This window comes from Apus apus, chromosome 1, assembly GCF_020740795.1.
Source record: "Apus apus isolate bApuApu2 chromosome 1, bApuApu2.pri.cur, whole genome shotgun sequence".
Classification (NCBI taxonomy): Eukaryota; Metazoa; Chordata; class Aves; order Apodiformes; family Apodidae; genus Apus; species Apus apus.
The window spans coordinates 152315189-152339553 of record NC_067282.1 but is presented as its reverse complement, the minus strand read 5'-3'; the positions used below and the strand labels follow the sequence as shown (position 1 = coordinate 152339553).

At 50.3% G+C, this 24365-nt stretch overlaps 2 protein-coding genes across 5 annotated transcripts; one reads left to right on the top strand and one right to left on the bottom strand.

Moving 5' to 3' along the window:
* Window positions 1–1123: 1123 nt before the first annotated feature.
* SLC16A8 (solute carrier family 16 member 8) lies at window positions 1124–9974 on the top strand. Of its 2 annotated transcripts, none has more exons than XM_051626669.1 (5): window positions 1124–1570; window positions 4696–4987; window positions 5485–5628; window positions 6177–7040; window positions 9209–9974. In XM_051626669.1, the coding sequence occupies exons 2-5, from the start codon at window positions 4759–4761 to the stop codon at window positions 9601–9603; spliced, it is 1632 nt and encodes a 543-aa protein (XP_051482629.1). In that variant the 5' UTR covers window positions 1124–1570; window positions 4696–4758; the 3' UTR covers window positions 9604–9974. The 2 variants fall into 2 exon arrangements, with proteins under 2 accessions (XP_051482629.1, XP_051482639.1); XM_051626679.1 differs by lacking the exon at window positions 1124–1570 and adding an exon at window positions 2274–2327.
* On the bottom strand, window positions 9504–24107 carry PICK1 (protein interacting with PRKCA 1). 3 transcript variants are annotated; one of them, XR_007890228.1, is made up of 14 exons: window positions 23679–24053; window positions 22727–22838; window positions 22118–22246; window positions 21928–21994; window positions 20110–20199; window positions 19650–19703; window positions 19488–19550; window positions 18485–18618; window positions 17598–17690; window positions 16526–16576; window positions 14485–14629; window positions 13924–14218; window positions 9880–9939; window positions 9504–9693 (listed from the first exon to the last, which is right to left on the bottom strand). XR_007890228.1 is itself a non-coding variant. In XM_051626691.1 (13 exons), exons 2-13 carry the CDS (start codon window positions 23717–23719, stop codon window positions 13974–13976), a joined length of 1224 nt encoding a protein of 407 aa, XP_051482651.1. In that variant the 5' UTR covers window positions 23720–23771; window positions 24086–24107; the 3' UTR covers window positions 12292–13973. The 3 variants fall into 3 exon arrangements, 1 of the variants encoding a protein (XP_051482651.1); XR_007890227.1 differs by having other exon boundaries at window positions 9597–9939; XM_051626691.1 differs by lacking the exons at window positions 9504–9693; window positions 9880–9939 and adding an exon at window positions 24086–24107 and having other exon boundaries at window positions 12292–14218; window positions 23679–23771.
* Between the last annotated feature and the right edge of the window lie 258 nt (window positions 24108–24365).

Genomic DNA, 24365 nt, shown 5'->3' with positions numbered 1-24365 from the left:
CACCAGCCCAGGGGGCCAAGGCAGACAAGGAGGGCACCAGGTGGGCTGCATGGGTCCCCTCAAGTCATCCTTCTGCTGGAGGGCAGCAAGCCCCCACTTCCCAGCCACCATGTGCAGGCAGCCTTACCCAGGAGAACAAGGCATGGTGGCCATCTTCTCCTGGCTCAGGCTGTGAGCCCCAGGGGTGCCATGGGACAGCTCGGTGTGGGGGGCAAATGCTCCCCCAGGGACCTGCTGGGGCTTGTGGGTGCCTCACTGGCCTGGCCCCACCATCGGGGCCAAAGGGAGAGTCAGTGAGGGAGGGAGTGTGAGCACCAGCCAGGGCTTTAGCTGATTAGCCTTATTAATAGAAATTAAACCCTGGCTGCGAGCACTGCAAAGCCCCTGCAGCTCCCCCTGCCTTGCCACCAGGCACAGCAGTGGGGGCTGAGGTGCTTTGGGAGTTTACAGCCTGGGTCTTTCTCTCCCACCTCCCCAAAATCCCACCTGGGATGATCCCCAGCACCCTCTGTGGAAGTAAAATGGGTTCCCCCATCCATGGCTGGAGACTGGCTTGTCCCTGGCCCCTACCAGAGCCCCTTACCGGGTGGCAGCTACTGAGGGATTTCATTTTTGTGGGGGGTTGTTGGTGAGCTGCCAGGGGTGGGCTGGATCCCACCCTTTGAGCCATGGACAGCAGTGATTCTTCATCTGCTCCACCTTGTCTTCGCTCTCTGCTGGGCACATGCCCGGCGGAACCAGGCCAGCACTTCTCCATCCTTCTGGCTGGTGACAGAGGAAGTGGTGGGGGGCTTCCAAAGCAGCCCCCTCCCCCACTGTGCCCCTTACTGAAACATGCACCCTTGCTCTCATGCCCCTCTGCTCCCCTCTCCAGCCCCCCTCCCTCCTGGCTGGAGCCATCACCAGCACCCCCAGCTTCCCCCTGGCTTCCTCCTGCCTCAGCCCCTCCAAATCTGCCCCCTGCCACCCTGCCCTGCTGGAGGGAAAGGCAAGGAGCCCCTGGGCAGTGGGATTACTGGGGGATTCGGGCCACGGCAGGCAGCCACCTCCTCCCCATTGGCTGGAAAAGCCTCTTAAAAGTGGAGAAGTGCTTTCTGCCCGCTCAGCACCCGCCGGGCTCTGCCGACCTGAAACCACAAGCAGCTGCTGACCCACATCCACACTGGGAGTGCTGTGGAGCAGGCACTACCTGCACCCACAGTAGGTGAAGGGGACCCCCTGCGTGGGGTGTCCCGTCCCCCCCCGGATTGGCCACAGGTGGCTTTGCTGGGCAGCATTGGAGTCGGAGGAAAACAGGCTGAGAGGGGGATTAGCCCTCCAGAGAGGACACGGTTGCCCTGAGAGAAGGAGCGGGGCCACTCGACGGGCACTGGATCCCTGCAGACATCGCCCTGTGCCCGGCTGACTGCGTGTTCACCATGGAGCAAAGTGCCAGCGGGACCATCTAACCGGGCACCCTGGTCCAGAGCTGTGTAGTGCCAGCCAGAGGGAGAAGGGAGCACTGTGGACAGGTCTGCTTAGCCCTCGGGGGCTCAGCCTGCGCTCGGGAGGTCGTCGCTCGGTTGCGCAGGTGAGTGGCGCGGAGGCTGCGCTTGCATCCTGGCACCGGCTGCCGACAGGACAGCTCATCCCACCCAGCCCTGCACTCATTCATCTGTCTCATGAATGCTTTCCCAGGTGTTGTCTGTGGGCTGGGGAGGCTGGCGTCATGAATTGTGGCCATTGCATTTCATAAACCAAGCCCCACCACGTCTGTGGTATGTGGAGGCAAAAGGAGCGTTTGCGTGGGCCCTCCTGGGTGCAGCTTGCCTGGCACTGCAGGGCTTTGCTGCCTGCTCTGTGTGACTCCAGAGACTGGAAGCCGTGGCTGAAACTGCTGTGGCCTTCCCTCTCCTAGCCCAGGCTGGTGACTGCTGGTGTCAGTGCAAGTCTTCTCCTGGCACCCACCTGCAGCTAGGCTCTGTCCCACCTGCCCCTGACGCACGGGGAAGAGCAGGTGCCCATGCTGATGAGCTTTTAGGTGCATGTGAACTTACGTGTGGTATTTTTACCTGTGAATAAAGCTCCTTAACTGAGGAGAAAAGAATAGCAAGCTGTAGAGGGCGTGAAGGGCACACAGTGTGACCACTGTGCAGAGACATGAGCAGGAGAGCCAGCTTATGTGCTGAGGTGTTATTATGAACAAGGCAGCTCTGAAATGCCTGGCTCAGAGCTGAGATAAATATCCAGCAACACTGGGTTACAGCATATTGGCTTTGGAGGCATCTCTGCAGGTGAGCTCCACTGGAGCACCTCATCTTTTTCAGCCAGCTTCTGTCTGCAGACAGGTAAAAAGCTCCTTCATGCCTGTCTTGCTTTACAGTTCTGCAGCAGCAAGCGTCTCCCGCAGGGGTACCCATCCAGGCCCAGACTCCAACAGTACTGATGGATATTTGTCTAATATGCTGTTTAAAATCAGCCACCATTGATTGATCATTGATAGGCACTGCTACAGTCTCTGAAGACCACACCATAGATGGACCAATATTTTCTTACTAGGAAGCTGGAGGAGAAAAAAAGAAAGAAAAAGAGCAGTTGCAATGGTCTGATTGATGAACTTGTTCTGTAGTGCAAAATAAGAACTAGAGGCTGGGAGAGAGGGGCTTGGATAAAAAGGCTCAGGGTGTGTTTGGTGTCAGTTGCTCTTATTAGAGGCACCAATTTGCAGCAGGTGGTGCAGTGGTGAAGCAGCAGCACGGATTGAGAAATCTTTGCAATTTGGCTGCAGGCCACTTTTTGTACAGCTGTACCTAGCTTGTCAGTCAGGTGGAGATGGGAGAGGAGAAGCAGGTGGGTGATGGCAGCCTGTTTATTCTGGCTGGCCTGGTGCCAGTGACCCAGGTAATATCAGAGAGGCTATGAAGGGGAAGGTATGGCTGGCTGGAGAGTGTATATTGAATCTTTCCTTTCTTGCCATGATTCTTCACCTTGAAAAATGTATTTATAGCACTCCATTCTCAGTTCATGCCTCTGCCCCTTGTCACAGCCCCTGAGACCTGAGCTGGAGGGAAGAGATTGGAGTAGCCTGGGCTGGCCCCTGTGCTTCAACCTGAAAGCTGTTCAGTTATGTCCATCCACAAGAATGGGCACAATGGCACAATCCACACTCAGAGCCAGATTCTGCTCACTTTTTTTCACAGCTGATGGGGTCCTGAAAGTTGGGGGATCTCTGCTGTAGGGACCTGTAGGGGTGGCAGACGCCATAAAAACCCTCAAGTGTTTTCAGGAGCAAGGGTCCCCCAGGGTGGGGAAGGAGAAAGACTGCTGTGGGTGGCTGATTGATCCCACCCTTCCTCCTCCCACCTTGGCTTAAGCACCTGGCTAAAACCAACTGGCCAAGATAATTTTGTGCCTCCTCATGTTGATGCACTGTGGGTACAGGTGCTTTGTCCTTTGTGGAGGGCCTCAGAACTCTCCTAGCTCTCTTGTCTTGCAAGTTGCTTCTCCAGCACCCCCTAAACTATGGTTCCAGACCCCTCTCAGAGCACTTCCCATCATCCATAGGAGTGTTTTTGTCCCCTCGGCAGTCTCCAGTCAGCATGTGATTGCTGGCATTTCCCACAACTGCCAGTACCAAGGGATAGGAACATTACTGCCACCTCATAGTCTTCCAGCCAAGGGAGATGGGAGGAGAGAGGACCACACTGGGGGTGAACTGACAGCAGAATGGTGACAGAGCAAACTGGACCTGTTGAATCCCAGTTCAGACATGGGGAAAGCCCGTCTGCTTTGTAACGCCTGTCTGATGCTACCCAGGAGCATCTATCCTCAAAGACCAGTGATGTTTTTGTATAGAGGTGTGAAAATAAGCCTGGCTGGCCAAGAAACTGAGGCCAGTGGTGCTGGAAGGGGTATGGCAGAAACGTGGTGCCTAGGGGAGAAATGAGAAAAACATGCCCACAGCAGCCAAGTGGAGCAAAATTCTTGGGCAGCTTAAGAATCCAAGAGCAACTCACAAGATACCCCCTCTAATTCCCTCCTTCTCCCTCCTTATGCTTTGTTCCAGCCTTTCTGTGGAGGTACAGAGCCTTAATCTCTCTGGCATGTAAATAACCACTGGTCTGCAGTGCTCTCCCCCTTCACCCATTTCCCAAATCTGACCCCTCACAGCAGGGAAAGGGGGACAAGGGAGAGGGCTGTGCACAGAGTCCTCCCAGAGGAAAGCACCATGGGGTTAATGGACCTCCTCTGCCCTATTGCTGGAGCAGTCTGTAGCAGGGCAGGTCCTGGCAGGCTTACAGCTAGAGCAGAGCAGGACGGGAGAGGCTCAAAGGAAAATCTTGGGAGCTGGGAGGGGTTCACCTTGCTGGCTGTCACCCTGCACCAGCCTGCAGACAAGGCTGGATATGGAGCAAAGGGGGTGCTAGAGACCCTGGTGCCCCACTGCATCAGATGCAGCTCTCCAGTCTCAGCTGGATGCCGTGACCTTGCTCAGCTGTCTCTTACCAGAGGCCAAGGAGCTATGGGCTGCCCCGAGCTCAGGGGAATCTTTCCACCTCTGCCCAGCTGTTGCTTGACCTCACACCCTGAAGAAATCTCACCTTGAAGAGGATTAAGGTGCAGAGAGATTACGTGGTCCCCCAGTGAGGCTCTCAGATGGTGAGCATGGAGAAAAACCTTGTGGTGAATATTTGCTCTGCTCTTCTCTTCTTGCAGCAATTGGAGATTTCTCTCTCTCTGCCCTACCTCCTCTCAGCTTTTCCCCTCCCAGACTAGACGATGGGGAGAGCTGACCCAGAAGAAGGGCAGCTCCCAGCTCCTGTGAAGCCCCCAGATGGTGGCTGGGGCTGGATCGTGCTCTTTGGCTGCTTTGTGATCACCGGCTTCTCCTATGCCTTCCCGAAAGCTGTCAGTGTCTACTTCAAGGAGCTCATGAAAGATTTCCATGTGGGCTACAGTGACACAGCCTGGATCTCTTCCATCATGCTGGCCATGCTCTATGGGACAGGTGATGCTTGGATACACTTCCCCCTCCCCATCTTGTGCCTTTCCTGCCCAGCTATGGGCCCAGATCCTGTCTCCATGGGCTCTCCTCATGTTCAGTGGCCCAGTCATGAATCAACATGCAGAATACAATTGTCCCACCACTTTTCTTCTAGAAGTGTGCTGGATTTCATGTCCCTGTCTCCTCTGCCCCAGGAGACATCAGGAGTCAACCCACCTGCCTCAGCCAGTTAACATGGTTTGCTTCCACTGCTGAAGCACTGTCCCTATCCCACTAAGCTCCTTCTTGGAAACAGGGGGCTGAAGGCTGGGCAAAACAAAGGCCTCCACACTGAGGCCTCTCTCCCTTGGCCAGAACCAAGAGCTGTGGATCTAAGCAGCCAGCCAGTGATCTCCCTCTGTAGTTTTTCATCTTCCCTGGGTGCCCCGCTTAGGCAGGCTGCCCCTTCCAGGCTGTCCTGTCTCCTCGTCTCCTACTCGGTCTCCTCTGCTTCCTCCCAGGACCAGTATGCAGCATCATGGTGAACCAGTTTGGCTGCCGGCCTGTGATGCTCATCGGTGGGCTGCTAGCTTCTGCTGGCATGATCCTGGCATCTTTTACCACCAATATCATTGAGCTTTATCTGACAGCTGGCGTGCTGACAGGTGAGTGTTTCAGGAGCTGGGAGGGATGGACTTACCTGGAGAAGAGATAAGACCATGTTGTATCTCCCCTTAGCATTGCCAGGTCTAGCATCAGGTCTCCCCTCACCTCTTCTCACCTGCTCACAGGAGGCATCTAGTCCTGAATGTTACACCTGTGGGAGATGCATCTGCTGCACCTAAACAGGCAAGGGACAGAAGAAATGCAAGTGATACCCAGTGATCATGGCAGCTGGGGTGACATTGGAATATGGTGGTAGTGGAGGGAGACAAAGTTCCCTCTAAGGCACGGGTCCTGTCTAAATGTGGCCACAGTAACCTGATTCAGCTACAGTCCAGGTAGACAGGCTGTTTTCGTCCCTCTTCCCCAGGGGCAAGCCACCCACATGAAGGAATAGAGGCTTGTGAATCAGTGATTCACCCACACATGAATCAATTCCATCATGGGACTTGAGAACTAGGATAGCTTGAGGACGGTTTTTGGTGTGTTGCAAACCATGTCTCGTGTTATTTCACTCCCTGTCTCCCTCCTGGCTCTCACCCTCATGCAGGTCTGGGTATGGCATTGAACTTCCAGCCCTCACTGATCATGCTGGGTACCTACTTCGACAAGCGTCGGCCTCTTGCCAATGGCCTGGCAGCTGCTGGGAGCCCTGTCTTCCTTTCCTCACTCTCTCCGCTGGGGCAAGTTCTTCTGGAGAAGTTTGGTTGGCGAGGAGGGTTCCTTATCATGGGGGGCCTTCTGCTTAACTGCTGCACTTGTGGGGCAGTCATGAGACCCCTGGATGCGGGCATGAAGCGGAAGATGGAGAAGACTCAGGACAAATACGAAGCCAAGGAGATGCTGCCCATAGGAGGGAAGTCAGAGGAGGGAATCAGCACCGCTGATGGAACCAGGAAAGCCCAGAAAGCCAAGAAGCCGCCCAAGAAAGGGAAGAAACTCCTGGATTTTAGTATCTTTTCCAACCGAGGGTTTATCATTTACACTATTTCAAAGTTCATCCTGGTCTTGGGTCTCTTCGTGCCCCCCATATTGCTGGTCAACTATGCCAAGGACACAGGTGTACCAGACACAGAGGCTGCATTCCTGCTCTCCATCATTGGTTTCATAGACATCTTTGCCCGCCCGGCCTGCGGCATGGTGGCAGGGTTGAAGTGGGTCCGCCCTCACGTGGCGTACCTGTTCAGCTTCTCTATGCTCTTCAATGGCCTGACCGACATCTGCAGCGCCAGGGCCAGCAATTACACGGGGCTGGTCATCTTCTGTGTCTTTTTTGGCATCTCCTACGGCATGGTGGGAGCACTGCAGTTCGAGGTCCTGATGGCCATTGTTGGCTCCCAGAAGTTCTCCAGCGCCATTGGGCTGGTCCTGCTCATCGAGGCTTTTGCTGTGCTCATCGGTCCACCCTCTGCAGGTAGGTGTCTTGCTGCAAAACACAGGTGGATTGTTTAGCTGCCATTCCAGGGTACTGCAGGTATTGGGCATGGGCTTGAAGAAAGACCCTGTTTCTCCCAAATTTCCCCTGGAAGCTGAGATCTGAAATGAGAGCTCCCAGTCTCGCTCCATGTGCCACAACACTGAATCTGAGCAGGGGCAGAAGACAGCAAGTGGTATTTCTCTCTCTGCTTTGCTCAGAGAACCTGAGCCATGCCAGGCACACAGAGCTATCCAGAGTGGTACAACTTCCAGTGTCCCTCGGTCCTGACCTGTGGCACTTTCCACTCTTTCATGCTGGTGTCCAGGTCTCTGCCTCCACTGCAAGTGTCACGTAAAATTGTATTCTAGGTAGGGTCAGGCACATGCTGCTGGCAAACCTTTGAGAGTCTTGAGTAGGACAAGAGGTGGAGCATCTTTAAAGTTCTCCTTGGGGTCTGTGGCCTTTTGATAGCTGCTGTGAATAATGATCTCAGTTTGTGTTGGTCCCAACCCCAAGGCACAGGCTTTTTGGTGTCAATCAATTTGAAACAGTTTGCAGAGCCACCTGAGGAATTTGCTGTTACTTTTTATGAGAGGATTAAGACACAGCTTCTCAACCAGTCTAATTAAAGCCACAGTTCCTGGTAAGGTCCATGTCCATAAATAGGCTGCTGAGTGTGGAGGGACCCTTCACCTAGGAGGTTCCTGTTAAGTGTCTGGTCAGGTCTGAGAAAGCCAAATCATGCCAAAGGATCCTTTCCAAATTAAGTGCAGTTTCCTGCATGTGGGATTTGTGAGGAAGGGTCCAGGACAGACCACAGGCAAATCCCCAGGCAGGAACCACTCCGTTGCCTCCTGCACTCCCTTCAGATGCAACACACGGGCTAAAAGCACATCAGTGAAGACCTCTGTGTGAATGAGCTTTCCCCCAGCACATACCCCCAGATCTGAGTGAAACCTGCCCTCAGAGACTCCACCCAGCTCTTGGGTAAAAATTGGTGGCCAAGAGAAGACCCTCTTGATGCTTAGAGCAATTCATGTCCCATCTTACAACCTGCTGGGGTAGCTGGCAGTCCCAGGCCTGGAAGGGTCAAGAAATACATGTCTGAGAGGCAGCTACAGAGAGACCATGGGGGCAGAGGGAGATTTAACAGCCCTCCTGCCTCAGTTCAGCCGTGCCTCGGTACCATGCGCAGCCACAACCAGATGCAGATGGTGCAGAGTCACCGACGAGCAGTGTTGAGGAGGGAAAGCTTGAGTGTGCTGGCAAACCCCATGGCCTGGAGTCCGGGGAGCAACGCTCGCCTGGAAGAAGAGGGCTGAACAAAGTGGCTTTGTTTGGTGTAATCCTTCTGAGCCGCTTCCCGCTCCGTGGGGCTGTGGGGGTTTGTCCCAGGATAAGCTGCACACACACGCAGGCAGGCGTGCATGCACGCAGGCTCCCTGCTCGCCATCCGGCTTGGGTGAACCAGGGAAACATTCACCCTGGTGAGGAATTCGCCACGTGCCTCCCGTGACTGCTCCAGGAGGCACCTCAGTGGGCCCTGGGTCTGGTTTCTGGCCATGCATCATAGCGCGGCTGGGACTGGGGTTCTATGCACAGGCGGGAGCAGAGAGGACTGGGGTGAAACCTCTGGTCACCACAGCCCCATCTGAGCTCAGTGGCTGTTCAGAGTCCCCAGCACTGAGGACTGGGAACCCTCCCTCCATTGCCAGCCCTGGCGCATTCAGCAGATGCATTGAGATCACCTCTTAGGCAGATAAATCATCAGGTGTGGGCCTACCACAGGGATTTCTCTGCCACAGAGATGTTTCTTCTCCCCTTTAAATGTTTTCCTGACATGAGAGCTAAAGAAATAGCAATGCTCTCTCAAATTTCCTTTATTTTCTGAGATTGGACAAGCCAAGTCCTCAGAGGCTAGTCTCACCTCCCACTATTATTTAAACAAACAAGAGAAAACACCAATCCCGCACTCTTACAGTACTTTCCCCTGGTGGAACAGTGTAGCTCTTGCCCATGGTGCCTTTTTGATATTCAGGCTTCTTGCTTTCCCTTTGAAACATGGGTCCTCAGCCAATTGGAGGTGCTGCCTGTCTGTGCTGGACTGTCCATGTGGAGCCATGTAAGCTGAAGCTAAACTGTCTCATTTCTCCTCCAACCATCAGGCCGTTTGGTCGATGCTCTCAAGAACTACGAGGTGATCTTCTACCTGGCGGGCTCGGAGGTCGCGCTCTCCGCTCTTTTCCTGGCCATGGCCACCTACTGCTGCCTGAACCGAGGGAAGAAGAAGGATTCTCCTCCGGAGAAGAACCCCTCTGGAGGCAGCGGGAGCGACACCGAGGAAGCGGAATCCGATGTGCAGGAAGCCGATGAGCACAGCAGCGACAACCACCAGCCAGCCCACAGCACCGACAACGCCGTGGTGGCAGCCAACGAGGAGGCCAACCACGTGGCAGAGGAGCAGAGCGGGGAGGGAGGCGGGTGTCCTGAGGGGGACGGGGAAGTGTTGGCACGAGATGGCTGCAACGCTGACCCGAAGGTGGAGAGGGACAGTTTTTAGCCAGGGCAGAGGAACAGGGATGTAAAAAACTGGCCTTGTTTGCACGTACCTCAAGCGTGGGAGGGTAGGTGGGATATGGGGTGGAGAAAGCTGAGACAAAAGCAGATGTAAGAAGAAAGAGGGAGAGGTATAAGAATAGCTGGTCCTTATGTACATATGCCCACATACCTACCCAGTGATACCTCTGCTTGCATCCTGCACCCGTGCTGGTACAACGCAGGCTCAGAGCAGCCCAAACACCAAAAAGAAAATATAATTATAATCTTCTTTCCTTACTTCCAAACCAGCCCGGGAGAAAGTCTTCTGAAGAGGCTGCCAAGGACTCTCCTTTTCCTTCTGCATTGTCACAATACAGAACACAAACAATTAGAGACTCTTTGTAATCAGATCTGGTATGCTTTGGTGTCAGTGTTTCCTCCTCTCCACTTCCACTGCCGGGATAGTGCCAGGCTAGCTGGCAGTAGGATTAGGAGGTGGTGTTAGTCATAGCTGTCACTTGGGCCACCTGCAGCCAGCATGGGGGCAGACACTGTTCCCTGCAGTGCCTGCCTTGGGCACTGCCCCACGCGTGGGACACCGGCTCCGACCACCTTCGTCTGGAGCTTCTTTTGTGAGCGGTAAAGCTGGGACAGTGACACATGATGCTGCTTTTCCAAGTAGGGGAGTGCTGGGTTAGAGGCCACTGCTGAGGCACAAGAAGAAGACATCACAGAAAGACTAGTACCATTAGGTGAGCAGCTATGAGATGGAGCCTCTTCGACAGGAGTAGTGGCGAGGCAGCTTTATCTAGGCTGAAGTGAGCCCTCTTGATGTGTGAGGGGAACAACTTGGCTTCTATGGGGGTGGGGGCTTCAGGGCAGGTAAATAACCCTGTCCCAGGGAATTATCCACTCAGCAGGAATGGCACCAAGCATGTGTGTGTTTTCCTTTTAAATAGAGAAAACCCCCTTACGTAAAGGAATCAAAGGTAAGGCAGGACAAGCTGCAGGCCCTGGATGTTGGAGCACGTGGTAAGACAGGCATGACCCCCTCACCCTTACTGCAGTGGTGGATTTCTAGATTCAGAGAGGACAACCTTCCCTGGCATGCTTAAACCACTTCTAATCTGCTTTAGGACTGGATCCTTTATAAACACCTCTGGCCAAAGCCCTTTCTTCCGGTTTCCTGAACCGCTTCACCTTAGAGGCCCTGGGAGAACCTGTGACTATAGTGAGGGATCAAAAACTAAGCAGAGGGCTACAGGGAAGGCAGCTCATGGGACCATCAAAAGAGGTGTTTCATTCCATTCATTGACTGACTACAAATTAATGGGTAATGGGCAAAGCCTGAAGGACCTGTAAAGCCATTTAAACCCAGCGAGGATGTGGGGGACATGAAGGAAAGGTTTCCAGGCTAGATGCTCCCCAGCAAGGAGCAGAAAATGATGAGCAAAATAAAGCTGCTTAAAGAAGAGACAAAAAGCCAGGTTGGACAGGGCTTTGTGCAACCTGGTCTAGTGGAGAGTGTCCCTGCTCTTGCAGGGGGATTGTAACTAGATGATCTTCTAGGTCCCTTCCAACCCAAACCACTCTATGATTCTATGATTCTATGAAATTGGAGGGGAGAAGGTAAACCCCATGGGGCTGTGCCCTGTCCCACCATGGCTAACACTGTTGTTAGCTCTGATCATCAGCCAGTCATAGCAGTGACTTTGGGCTTTTTCCTGTTCAAACCCACTTAGAAATATCCCAAATCAGACTAAGCACCACAACAAACCCCAGACGCAAAGCTCTGGGACAATGGGAAGCAGCAGCAAGGGTGCTAGAGCCCTGCAGGCATTCACTCACTGCTCTGCAAGCTTGTTTTCCCCACAAGGGAAGATCACTGTTTCTGCTCTTCTTGACCAAGATGTTCCATAGCTCTCTCCCCAGCAATCCCAAACCCATCCAGGTTTTCCTTATTTACCAATACCCCCTCCAAGAAGCAGCTCCAAACTTCCCAGAGGTCCTCAGCATGAAAAAAACCCTGCCCTCAGCAGCAGCAGGCAGGTCCCCTCTGTTTCCTTTTCACCAGTCAACACTGCCCAGTAAGGTTCCAGCTCCTTAATCTCTTCTCAAAAGCACACAAAAGCCCTTAGGGTACATGATCCTGCTGCAGATGGTGCTGTGAGACACCCGACCCTCTTCCTTCCCCTCCACCAGCCAGGCTGCAGAAAACCTGGCTACACTGCCAGTCACTTTGGCTTTCAGACAGGCTCCAGGGAAGCATTTTCTCTGTTCCTCTTAACTCCTCCATATTTTGGCACAAAGAACAGCTCTGAAAGAGGATAAGGGACTTAAGCATCAGCTCAAGCTTATGATGCAACAACTGAGCTGTGCGGAGAAGCTGGCTCTGGAGGGGTGCAAGGATGCCACGGGGCAGGACCTAGGCAACTGGTGGCTTTACAAGGCTGGTGTTCTGCTGGGAAGTGAAGATACAGAGAAGCTGGTCTTACATGGAGGACTGGCTTTGGTAGAGCATTTCTAACCCTCTTCCTCTGGAAAGTGTGCTGCAGTGACCCCCACAATTTGGCATAGGGATTATCCACCAGAAAAAAAAAAAGGCCAGCACATGACATCCATCTTTCCATCATTATATTTCGAGATTAAAACAAATGGAGGATGAGCAAGCAAATCTTTAAAGAAAACCCATAAAGGACAGGAAACAAAATGTCATGTTTTTCTTTATTAGAGACAACAGTCAATATATCAGAGCCTTTTAAAATCTTCCAGAGCAGCCTGACCATGGACAACTTTCTTCCAGGCACCCACAGCGATGACAAAGCTCCAAAAATGAATTAAAGAGAACAAAACAAAACAAACATCTCGATCATAAATTAATGCCCTTAAAGAACTTCTCTCACTACCACTAGAATGTAATGACAGAGAAGGCCTTGCCTCTGAGAAGCACACCATGCCTGGCAGCTGTGCTGCCCACTAAAAGAGAACGTGCCATCTGCATCTGGGGTCAGCCCACAGAGGTGGAGGGAGAAAATGAAGGAGGAAAGAAGCAGCCTCACTCACCTTGGTTATCCTTTCCCTCCTTCCCTTGTGCTGGGGAATGGGATGTTAGCTCCTGCTTCTGGCTAGCCCAGAGGCAGCACAAAATGGCTGTGCAGAGAGGAGAGCAGGGGGTGGTAGGGGTGGCATGCTAGTTACGTGGGACACTCAAAATGTCCAAGTCTCTGCCTATAAGTTGTGTCTTCTTCTCTCCACGAGTCTTCCTGTCTCTCCTCTCTAGTTTGAGAATGGTGCATCTCCTCTGTGGTTCTAAGGTGGATCTCTGCACGAGGGAGGAGCGTGCAGGACTGGCTGCACATTCCTCAAGATGTGCATTTGGTTACTGTCCATCACAAGGAGTCATAAGAAAGGTGAATGATGGAAACTCGTGCAGCTTTGCTGTTATTCCCAGGAACCTGTCTGCCTCAGACAAGCATGGTCACCGCACTGCAGCACTGCTGCAGAGTAGGAGGACTCCTTCCTGAGCCAGGTGCCTCCTTCCTGCAGGGCAAAATCCTGAAGAATCCTAGCCCTGGGGTGTAGCTATGGAGTGTGCAGGCAGTGCCAGCTCTGCAGGAACTCAGGGACTATGAAGAAGATAGCAGCCAGAGGAAGAGACTTCCAAATCTTTGCAGCAGGGTTGCAGCAGATCAGCATGCCAGGAAGTGACTTTCACCAACCCCTGCTTTGAGAGCTTCCCCAGGCCCCTCAGATGGGAGGTGATCAGATCACACCTATCACCATCAGTTCTAGGTATCACCTTGGACTTGCTCCTATTTCTCAAAAAGAGTGGCATAGAGAGCTGGGAGTGGTGAGAGTAATCACTCTACAAAAATTGGTCCTGCAGCCCATGGGGACAGATGGAAGACACAGAGGAAGCTTAAAACAGGCCAAAGAATGGGAAGCTTAAGACAGCCTGAAGTGAGACGAAGAAAACAATGCTGGTTCTAACACTTTCCCATAGCACAAGGGGAGGATAGAAGGGGCTGTTCCTGCCATCTGGAATAATCTCCAGATGTCTAACCAGAGGAGAGTGGTGCATCCCACATGCTCAGCCACGTCCTGTCTGCACACAGAGTCACATGGAGGTGTCATAGGGGATTTTCCTCCCCACACCTCAACACCCAAGTTGGGCAGAAGAAGTCTCTGGTGGAAAAAGGAATATCCAGGCAAACAAGCAATGGAAGAGAGGAAAGCAGAGGTTGGTCCCAGTCCAACCAGCTACCCCCACCCAAAGCAGAGGAGGAATCCCAGGCTGGACATACACAGAAAGTCATGGAGGATGAATCGCCATGTGAAATACCTGTTTTTGTAACAGTCTGCAGAGTCTTTCCTCTGGCCATGCTGGCACACTCAGGCATCATCAATGAGCTTTTCCCCATTTGCGTCCTCCTTCCTGCCACCTTCTCTCTCGTTTTCTCCATCTTCGTCTTCTGCCCCGTCCGTGTACGTGTCCTTCTGCCCATAGCTGAGTGTAGTGCGGGCAAGGTCCACCTCAATGGGAAAGACATCTGCATCCTGGAGCACGGCATAGCAGTCATCGTAGTACTTGGACATGGTGGAGACAAAACGCTGCAGCTGGAACACGATGTCTTGCACTGCAGAGGAGACACATGGGGAACAAAGCAGGTGAAAACCCCCTTCACAAGCGGGGCATGAAGGCTGTGACCAAGCCTCCCTCACCAGTATTAACTGCAGTCTCCCACGCATTAATCCCTTTTGGCCCCTGAGGACGGATGTCCCAGGCACCGGCACAGGATGGCGCTTCAGCAAAGACTTCTGCGGTGAGACAACGGAGGAGCATGAAGGCCAAAGCCACGTCTGCCTGCCCCCTGCAGGTGCTGGACAAAGGAGCCCTACTCACCGTGCTTCTGGTCCAGAAGCTCGATTTTCTCTAGCACGTCCTTCCTCATCTTGGCGAAGCGCGTGCGAGCCTCCTGGCGGCAGCGCAGGATAAGGCGGTATTCGTAGTTGCCGGTGCTGACCCGGTAGAGGGGCTCGCCCAGAGCCTGCCAAAAACACAGCGACATTCTAGAGACTCCCACACCAGTGCCTGTGCACAGAGCTTGCCTGCTGCTGCGGACTCACAGTGACCTGGGGTTATTACAGCCCTCTCGAGCTCACTGAAACTGCAGTCAGGAAGCATGAAACTCAGAACCAGAGAATGGTCTGGGCTGGAAGGGGCCTTTAAAGGTCATCCAGCCCAACCCCCCTGTAGCGAGCAGGGACATCTTCAACTAGATCAGGTTGCGCAGCGACCCTTGAATGTTGCCAGGGATGAGGCATCCACCACCTCTATGGGAAACCTGTTCCAATGTTTCACCACCCTCAGACTCAAAAATTTCTTCTTTCTATCTATTCTGAATCTACCCTCTTTTAGTTTAAAACCATTTAGCCCTTGCAAACTTTTATTTATGCAATTGTGTCTCATCACCTTTTGGTATGAATCGGTTCATAGACAATAAGCACAACAGAGATTCTCTGGCTGACTTTTGACTTCAAGCTGAGGCAACAAGATGGCCATCATTTCAGCTCCACAGAGGCAACCACTGAAGTGCAGCCATAACTGGGGGGCAAGTAGCAGACTTCAGAAATCACTGATATGAGGAACACTGAGGCACATCAACAAACTGGCAGCCAATGGGGCCATTTTGAAGGCCAAATACACTCCAGCCATGGTAAAGAAAAGCATCACTACTACTCAAAGAGAGGACAGGGACCCTTCAATCCAGCATGGAGAAGTGGAATGGCTTCTAATCTGAACAATCTGAACAATTCAAACAAGCACTGTGAACAAACAAGGGAAGAGTCTGAGGGATATATTAATTCATACCAACCACCCACAAAATTCTGCCCTCCTCTGCAAGCTTCACCCTATCTTGATCGCATGCCATATTACACATCTATGCAGGAAAACCAGTAGGGAGGGACCTACATGTTGTCCCACGAAATAGTTTTGAGATAAAGGGGTTAGATCTGTTAGCAAAACAGCAAACATTCTACTCTTGCACCTGCAAACATAACATGCATAAAAATATGTGTTACCAACTACGGGCTGGGAGTGCGCATTGCACGTATCAGAAATCAAAGATGTTACTCTGCTGGGCAAGACTGGGATTCTTTCCTTCCCATTTAGGAGGACAGATAAAATTAAAGGTTGCATTAGGAAAGTTTTATTCCTTCCTGGCACTGGGCAACCCAAAAATTCAAATTCCTGTTCCGAGATCAATACCTATGATAAAACAAGATCTTCCTTATGCAGGGAAACTGCGCATGTAGGGGGCACCCTTAGTGGTCTTAAACAGAGATGTTAAGGATTAGTTGTAAAACTCTAAACCTGACAGCAAGCTGTACTACTGAAGAATGTTGCCAGTTTTGTCTTTTTTTTTAATATTCTGATTTTCAAGCACCTATTTTTAGGAAAAACCCTATTGTTAAGGGAGATACTTTAATCAATTTTCTTAAACTGCAAATGCAGCTTTCACATGCATTTTGCTGGAGCAGCTAAGCCTCCATTTCTCAGAAACAAGTCCCGAATTAATGATAAGCTGTACACTACACACAAATGGAATCTGTGAAGATAACACCTTAATCCTCCTTACACAAGCTAATATTACTGTAGCACTAAGACAGGCAACCACTGAGCAAGGGCACCGCAGAGGAGACGTCTGGTTACTCTATGATTTCCACAGCAGCAGTGATTCACCACAGTTACGGACAGTGTTTCCTTGGTATCATTTAAGGATTTCCAGTTTCTAATATGTTAAGAACAAATGTGTGCAATTCTTAGGACGTATTCACTGGCTGGGCACACACAGGCATGGGAGCCCTTTTGCAATGACAAGGCAGAGGGAAGCTCCAGAAAGAGAGGATGCAGGTGTCCTCGCCACAGTGCTGGTACTCACAATGCAGCTGTACTCTTCATCATCCATCTCTTTGACTTTCAGGCAGTAAGACTTCGTGGGATTTAAAAACAAAAAAGGCAAAAAGCAAAACAAGAAGAAAATAATAAGAATTAGAAATAATATCATTATCAACCACAGCCATAGGGCTGTACCATTTCAAGCCCTCCTTCAATACTGCAGCTAGGGACACTGGGGAAAGCACAGTGGGATCTGAGTATATTAAACATCACAGGTGGAAAGCAAATCTATTTAGAGAAAGACAAGGAGAGAAAACAGTGGGAAGAGGGAAGGTGCTTGTTATTTCTATTCCAGGAGCAAATATTGTAGATAGATCTGTAATACTTTTAGTATAACCTAAGTAAGAGAAAAATCCTGCACTCATCTACTGTGTAGGAAAACACAGTACCAGGGAAGTATGAGAAGGGAATAAACAAAGAGGGGGGAAAAAAGGATTGTGAGAAGGATTTATGTGGGAAGAGAGCCTGCCATATTCACTCGCCTTAGGGCTACATCTCCAAATACTTCTCTAAACTGGTAAAAGGAAATAGATTCCTGCAGTTATAAAACAGATGCACTCAACAACCCTACCCTATTCTTTTTGTGTAGAAAACAAGAGGCGAGTGGAATGAAGAAGTGGGGAAAAAAGTGTGGTCTAAATGAAAACAAACATGATTTGACAGTGGTTTAACCTGGCTAAAGAAAAACTACCTGAAAAATATGGACTCTGAGGCTGGTGAGCTATTTAAGGGAGCTCAAGACCGTAAGTTGCATAGGAACTCATCACAAATAAATAAGGAAACTCATTTGGTCATGTAGAAAAGAAGTCCTCTGCGTTCTGGGAGATCTCTCTTACCAGTGAGACCTATTGGGTCAAAAGCAGGTGTCTGAATCTCAGTAATCCAGCAACAGAAAAAGAACTGGAAAAAATAATGCATTCTTGCATGGACTGTGGAAGGATGGATGTATGACTGTGTAGGCTATATGTGACCCTCAGGATGTGACTGTAGGAAATTTAATTTCAACCAGTGCTAAAAAAAGGAAAAAAAGGAAAAGAAAAAAAAAAGTGACTCACCAAATACTCAAACTTGACATCCAGGTATTTTTTGATAGTCAGTCTTGTGTCAGGAATGGCTTTATTCAGATATGTATTCAAGTCAGTAAGCATCTGCAAGTGAAACATCCAGTTGCTGAATGTAAGACCAAAAAGCATGACCACAATTCATCAAGTGCAACCTTCTAACCAGCCCAGGCCATGAGACTGACTCGAGTTAACTCTTTTTAACTGGAGTGTATCTGAAAGAAAGTATCTGATCTTGACTCAGAACTGCCAAGGTTAGAGCATTCATGACAGTCACTGGCATGTGGTTACAGCACTAGAAAGGCATGACTCACTTCTAGTCTGAATTAGTCTTCCTTCAAATAATCTTGTTTCACCTTCAACTTGTCCTGGAAACCACTCTTCCTGGTTCAGAGGCCCACTACCCATCGTTGTCCATCCAACATGGCACTTAAAAGTTGTGCTCAAATCAACATTTAATCCTCCCTTTTCTAAACTAAGCGGACAGATCCCCTGTTGAGACTCTCACTCAACTGTACTGATTGACATCCTTAGATTGTTCCTGGACTGCTTATCCAAACTCTTTTAAATTTAATGACATCTTTTAATTATGAATACCAATATCAGGGAAAGGGCTCTAGGGACTGCAGTTACCAACCTACCCCCTCATCCCCAAAAGAAACGGAGAGGAATACACTCATGTGCAAAAGTGAAAGAGACAAGACTGATATATTCACTTTGTTACCTCTTAGGTTCTTTATGAAGAGAGGTCCCTGAAGGAAAGCAGACTAAGACAGTTCTTCCCAAAAAGAATGATCTTTTAAGACTGCACCTTCAAAGACAGGCTTCTGTCTTTCTAGATTCCCCTCTTCTCCCTTTACTCCCCCGGTTAAATTCTTTACCGGCTTAATTGTTTTCAGAAGGTGAATCCCAAACTTCTCAATGTTGCGATGGGCATCAGCAAATTTCACAAAGGCTTCACTGGCAGCTGGTTGTGGCTCCCGTACACCAATGACAGAGAAAACGTCTCCAAATGCTGGGTGAGGGTATAAACAAATACAAACAGATGAACAAAGAGGTTGACCCTGGAGAAGAATCTTGCCTCCAGTGTTACAACTCCTCCCCGTAACCTTGCAATTAGCTGGGGAATGATGCTACATATTCCCTAAGGATAGCAGGTTGGCAGGGCATTTCTTCAATGGGATTCGCTGTGAGGAGCTCTCATGAGACCACACCTGGAGAACTGTGTCCAGTTTCGAAGCCCCCAACACAAGAAGGACATGGACCTCCTGAAGAGAGTCCAGAGGAGGGCCACGAAGATGATCCAAGAGATGAAGCACGTCTTCCATGAAGACAGGCTGAGAGTTGGGGTTGTTCAGCCTGGAGAAGGCTCCAGGGAGACCTTATAGCGACCTTCTAGTACCTGAAGGGGCTACAGGAAAGCTGGGAAGGGACTTTTTACAAGGACTTGTAGAGAGAGGGCAAGGGGCAATGGATTAAAAGTAGAAGAGGGGAGATTTAGGTTAGACATTAGGAGGAAATTCTTTAGTGTGAGGGTGGTGAGACACTGGAACAGGTTGCCCAGGGAAGTTGTTCCTGCTCCATCCCTGGAAGTGCTCTGAGCAACCTGGTCTAGTGGGAGGTGTCCCGGCTCATGCAGGGAGGTTGGAACTAGATGATCATGAAGGTCCCTTCCAATCCAAACCAATTCTATGATTTTATGAATGTCTCAAGTGAACGACAGGGCCTGCAATAGGCCACTAATGCCAGGAGAGCAGCCCTTTCCAGCTGACTTTTGCAACATTTAGTTTTTGTTGAGTGATGGAATCACACAGCTAAGGATGGACTAAAACCCCTGAAACTGGTTATCAAAGATTTCTGCTCCCTTAATTCAAGATTCTTTACCTCTGTGTGTCTGGGATAGCTCAAAGAAAGCCCTGAGAAGATTCTTGGTGTGCTCTGTCAAGCCTGTGATGGAAGACAGAAAAATCAATTCAGTCATTTCATCAAAACAGGATGGAGGCATCATTCCCTCCCATCTGATGTCCAATGGAAGACGCAGCTTACCTTTGTATAACTCTGCAGTCCTATCCAGCTCCTCTAATCTCTTCACTAGTCCATCTAAATGGAAACAAGAACCAGAATACAGAATTGCAACAGTCCAATCCACCACATGGTTAAGACTTGACCGATTGGAAAAACACCATTTTCATATTTTTGGTTCAAATTTCTTTCCCCTAGTCCAACTAGGGAAGCTTTTAAAGTAACTGCCAACCACTCTTACAGTGTGGCATCATCATCTATCAGCATTCACTAAGTGGGTCCCCATTTTAAATTAATTTGACCTTAGCTAACATTTAAATGGCCCCAGTGACAAGATAGATCACTCAGAAAGGGCAGGGGCAATCACAACAGCGAAGTGTAGTAGAAGGACAGAATTATGAAGGAATAACGTGACTATGAAATGCTGGTAAGCACAAGAGGGTAAGTGTTTCCTTAAGAAAATGTCCTCCTGGACAGTACTTACCATTGCAAAGTATGGCTCGGCTTAATCCCAGGGCATCTGCTGTCCCTGAGCTCATGTTCTCTACCAGTCGATGCTTTACCTTCTTCAACACTACAGGCCAAAAAAGATTTGCAAACCAGGCTCAGGGTCATTTCTCCGGGCATAAAAAGCACCCTAGCACACCTCACCACCTTCTCAGGGATTGAATAAACTGGCTGGTCTGAGCTTAACTCACTACTGAGGCAGTGAGCAGGAAAAGAATGCCAGAGGAGCTCGATGTTCGGTCCAGCCATGCCTAACACATCTATCTTCTGTCTGTTCTGCTATCACATCTTACATACTTCCATCAATAGAGCTCCAGCATTTCTTTTGGAAGACTATTCCAATAAATCCGTTTGCTATAAGCTACCTACCATGATATTTAGAACTAAACTTTGCTTATGCTACTTGCTGTATTACTTCCACTAAAATCAGGAGACAAGACTGAAAGCATGATAAATAGAATTTAATACCCAACATTATCTCTTTGCTTACTTACATCTTTTGGATCTTAGTTAAACCCTTTTGTCATCCTTGATGGAATTAATTTCTGTCTTTGGCAGTCATACCCTGCAAATTACTAGAGATAATTATGCCCTCTTAGGAATCAAATGACTTAGCTGCGTTTATTTAGAGGCAAACTTGCAGGGGTGCCAAGTGCCTGCAGCTCCCAAGAACTCAGCTGGAGCCACAGTGTTCAACATCTCTGGAAAAGACCATATTCTCCCCACACTTTTTGTTTCCCCAGAAATCCATTCTCAGTCCTCACCATTTTCTTGAACCCCTGTCAATTCATTAGCACCTTAATCACCATGAAAAGAAATGAAAGCATGAGGAATAGGTATTTTTTTCTTTAGGGAAGTGAAAAAGTTAGGTCGTATAACAGAGACGGCCCTGTAGGCTCAATTCAAAACAGACATTGTTTTAGAAATAAAGCCTCCTCTCTCCTATAAAATTTAAGGTTGTACAAAACTCACTGAATCACTCCAAGCTGAAAAACTGCAACCAGCAATTTCTGACAGACTCATTTCTGTGTACAGCTGCTGGCGGTGAGGGAAGCAAGCAGTCCAGAATCAATGTGATTGATAAAGCAAGCTTTGCTTTATTGAATACACAGTGTTACTTTTATACCCTTTTCCGAACCTACATGTAGTGAATTCATTGGATAGTAACTACTTGTAGTGAATTAATTGGATAGTAACTACTTGTAGTGATTTCACTGGACGGCAACTACTTGCAGTGATTTTACTGGATAGTAATACACATCTGAGTTCCAGGGTTCTTCCTTGTTTTCTATTATTCTACTTCTCTACCTTGTCCTTGGGTTAGTTTAAGCTAACAGAGATTGTTTATACTTGTGTTAGGCTAAAAAAAGAGACTGCTTGTACAGCTGCTATTTGTGTTACACTCTCAAGGCCTCTCGAGGAGATAGCAAGGGCCCATGGCCCTGCTGCTCAAGCCATTCTGCAACATACAGCTGCAACTCTAAACAGACCAACATGACTTAGATGTATTAAAAATAAATACATAGAATTATTATCTACTTGAGTTTCACCATCCATGCTAAACACAGCACAGAAAAAGAAGCCTCCTGCAACAACAGTCAACCCTCAACTTTCAGGACTATTTCCAGAAGTCAGGGAAGGGTTTTTATAAACCTGCAAGTCTCTTTAGCAGTACCTATCTGAAAACTACTGAGTTGTGAAGAAAAATGGAATCATAATTTTGTTTCCACCTGGGACCAATCTTTCAACCCTCTGTGTCACTTTACCACTCTAGCCAGAAAGAAACCAGTCTTACCAATATCCAAAGACTTGCCCTGCTTTGGGTCAGCCTGAAGCTTGTTGTAGTGAATTGTCACTTCTCCCTGTAGAAAGAGCAAATCCACAACTGCTGTGCTGGAAGCCAGTAGCAGTGTCTTTCTTTATCAGTGGACAATAAACTGCCAACTATGACCCAAAAGCTCCAGTGGCCCCCTCCTACCTCTCACCTTTACCATCTGTATCATCTTGGCCACCTCCACCTTGGTCTTCCCTTTGACAGACTTCCCATTCACTCCTGTGACTTCATCTCCAGCTGCCACGGTGCCATCTAAGGCTGCTGGGGTGTTATCAAATACCTAGGGGAGAGGAGAAAGAGCACAGGTAGTCTGGGACCGAGAGGAAGAGGGAAGTGAGTGCTGGGCTGAAGAGCAAGAAAGGGACAATTGCATTCCTCCTATTTAACTGAGCTGCATTTTGGTCATGGGGCACACAGTTTTTCCCCCTTTCCTAACTAAGAGGTGAGCTGACCATCTTGTTCTCTCAGGAATTTCTGGCTTTCAGGATGTTCAAGTGTAGGATTCCTTGATGTTGAGAATGTCACGCCGTTTCCCTGGGAATCCTAACTTGCTCTCCAAAGAGGAGGATAATTTCTAAAGTCTTAACTTGATTCTTCCAAACCTATTAGGTGCTAGGGTAAGGAAATCTTATTCACTGGGAAGTGGGATGATGTCTCTCACTTCGAGGCAAGCAAATAGCACAGGGCTCCCCACGCTGCCCATCTCCCAGGCCAACGCTGTTAGACAAAGGTGGTTTATTCTTCCTCCCTGAGTGCCCACCTGGACAATGTAGAGGCAGGGGCAGTACTGTGCTCCCCCCCCAATGCTGATCCCAATCAGGTTCTGAGAGTCCTTCTTCAGGGTCACCGTCCCAGGTACAGTAGGAATCCCCCTAGAGCAGGAAAGAGGGGATGAGTAACGAACATAGAAGGCAGAGCTGTGCATCTCTGAAACAACTCCAGTACCTGAGTTAATGCAAACTGGAAACACAATGGGCACTGCACATTTGGGCTCACCACATTACCTGTCAGCAGAAAGGCCTTCTGGGCTACCTTTTCTGAGACTACGTGCATGCAAGGATTAGAGGTGGGAGAGACACCCTCATCCATCACTGGGCACTGAGGAAACAGTACCCTGTTTTAGAGAGTGTTTCACCTGCTCCTACTGCTGGAGTGAGGGGAAAACTTGCACAGGTAAATGAGATGCAAGACAAGTGCTCCATGTCAAATTCACTGCTAATCTCACCAAACCTTTTCCTGGCTCAGGAAATGCTGGTGCTCATCTCTTTGCAGACCTACAGACTAGAGAATTTCTCTCAACTTCTTCCTGCCTCTTATTATCTTTCCTCCATTATATATATATATTATTTTTTCCTGATTTAGGTCACTAGTTGACACAAGATTTGTCACCAATGAGAACCCCAGGGTTTGGGCTGGAAGGGACCTAGAAGATCACCTAGTTCCAACCCCCCCCTGCATGGGCAGGGGCACCTCCCACCAGACCAGGTTGCTCCAAGCCCCATCCAACCTGGCCCTGAACACTTCCAGGGATGGGGCTTCCACAGCTTCCCTGGGCAGCCTGTGCCAGTATGAAAACCAAATCTGACTCTCCAGCACGCAGTGTTCAGAGGTCGATTTACCCGCTCTCATTAGGTCTTGGCTGCCAAGATTATTCCCATTGTTAGCAAAAAAAACCCCAAACAACCCCAGGCAAAGACAAGCGAAATACTCACAGCTTATCTTCCTCGATATCATAGTCCAAATCTGCGAACATTGTTTTCGGTTCCGTGGGGCCTGCTCACCCGACGCTGGTTATCCCAGACTCCCTGGGGAGAAAGAACAGACCAGACCCCCATCAACCGGCGACCTCACGAGATCACGGCAGAGATCCGATCCGACCCGCCACCCCCGCCAGCCCCCGCCGCCGGCTGCTTCTCCCGGCGCCCGGGGAACCCATGTCCGGGAGGGGCGGGTGTCTCGGCGGCGCCAGCCGGGCCTGCTCCGCTGGGCAGGGGGCGGCCGGGACAGGCCCCGCCAGCCGCGGGACCCCCGGGCCTGCCCACGCAGCGCCCGTTGCCGGGGCAACCGCGGCGGGGGGCGAGGGGGGGGGGGGGGGGGGGGGGGGTGTCCCGGTACTCACCGGAAGTGCCCGCCCGGCGCGCGGCCCACCCGACACGTCACGGCCGGGACGGGCCGGAAGCGGCCGAGCGCCCGCCGGGGCCACGCCCCCTTCCGCGCGCGGCGCGTCGCCATGGGGACGGAGCGGCGCGGGGGCGCCTGCCGCCATCTTGGGCTGTCCCGGGCTCTGGGGGGGGGAGGCCCGGGGGGCTGAGCCGCTGCAGACCTGCCCCTGGGGGCAATTGCCGGCCTCCCGCCGCGCTTGCCGGCTCTGCTTGAGGTTTCTGGGGGACCGCGGGCAC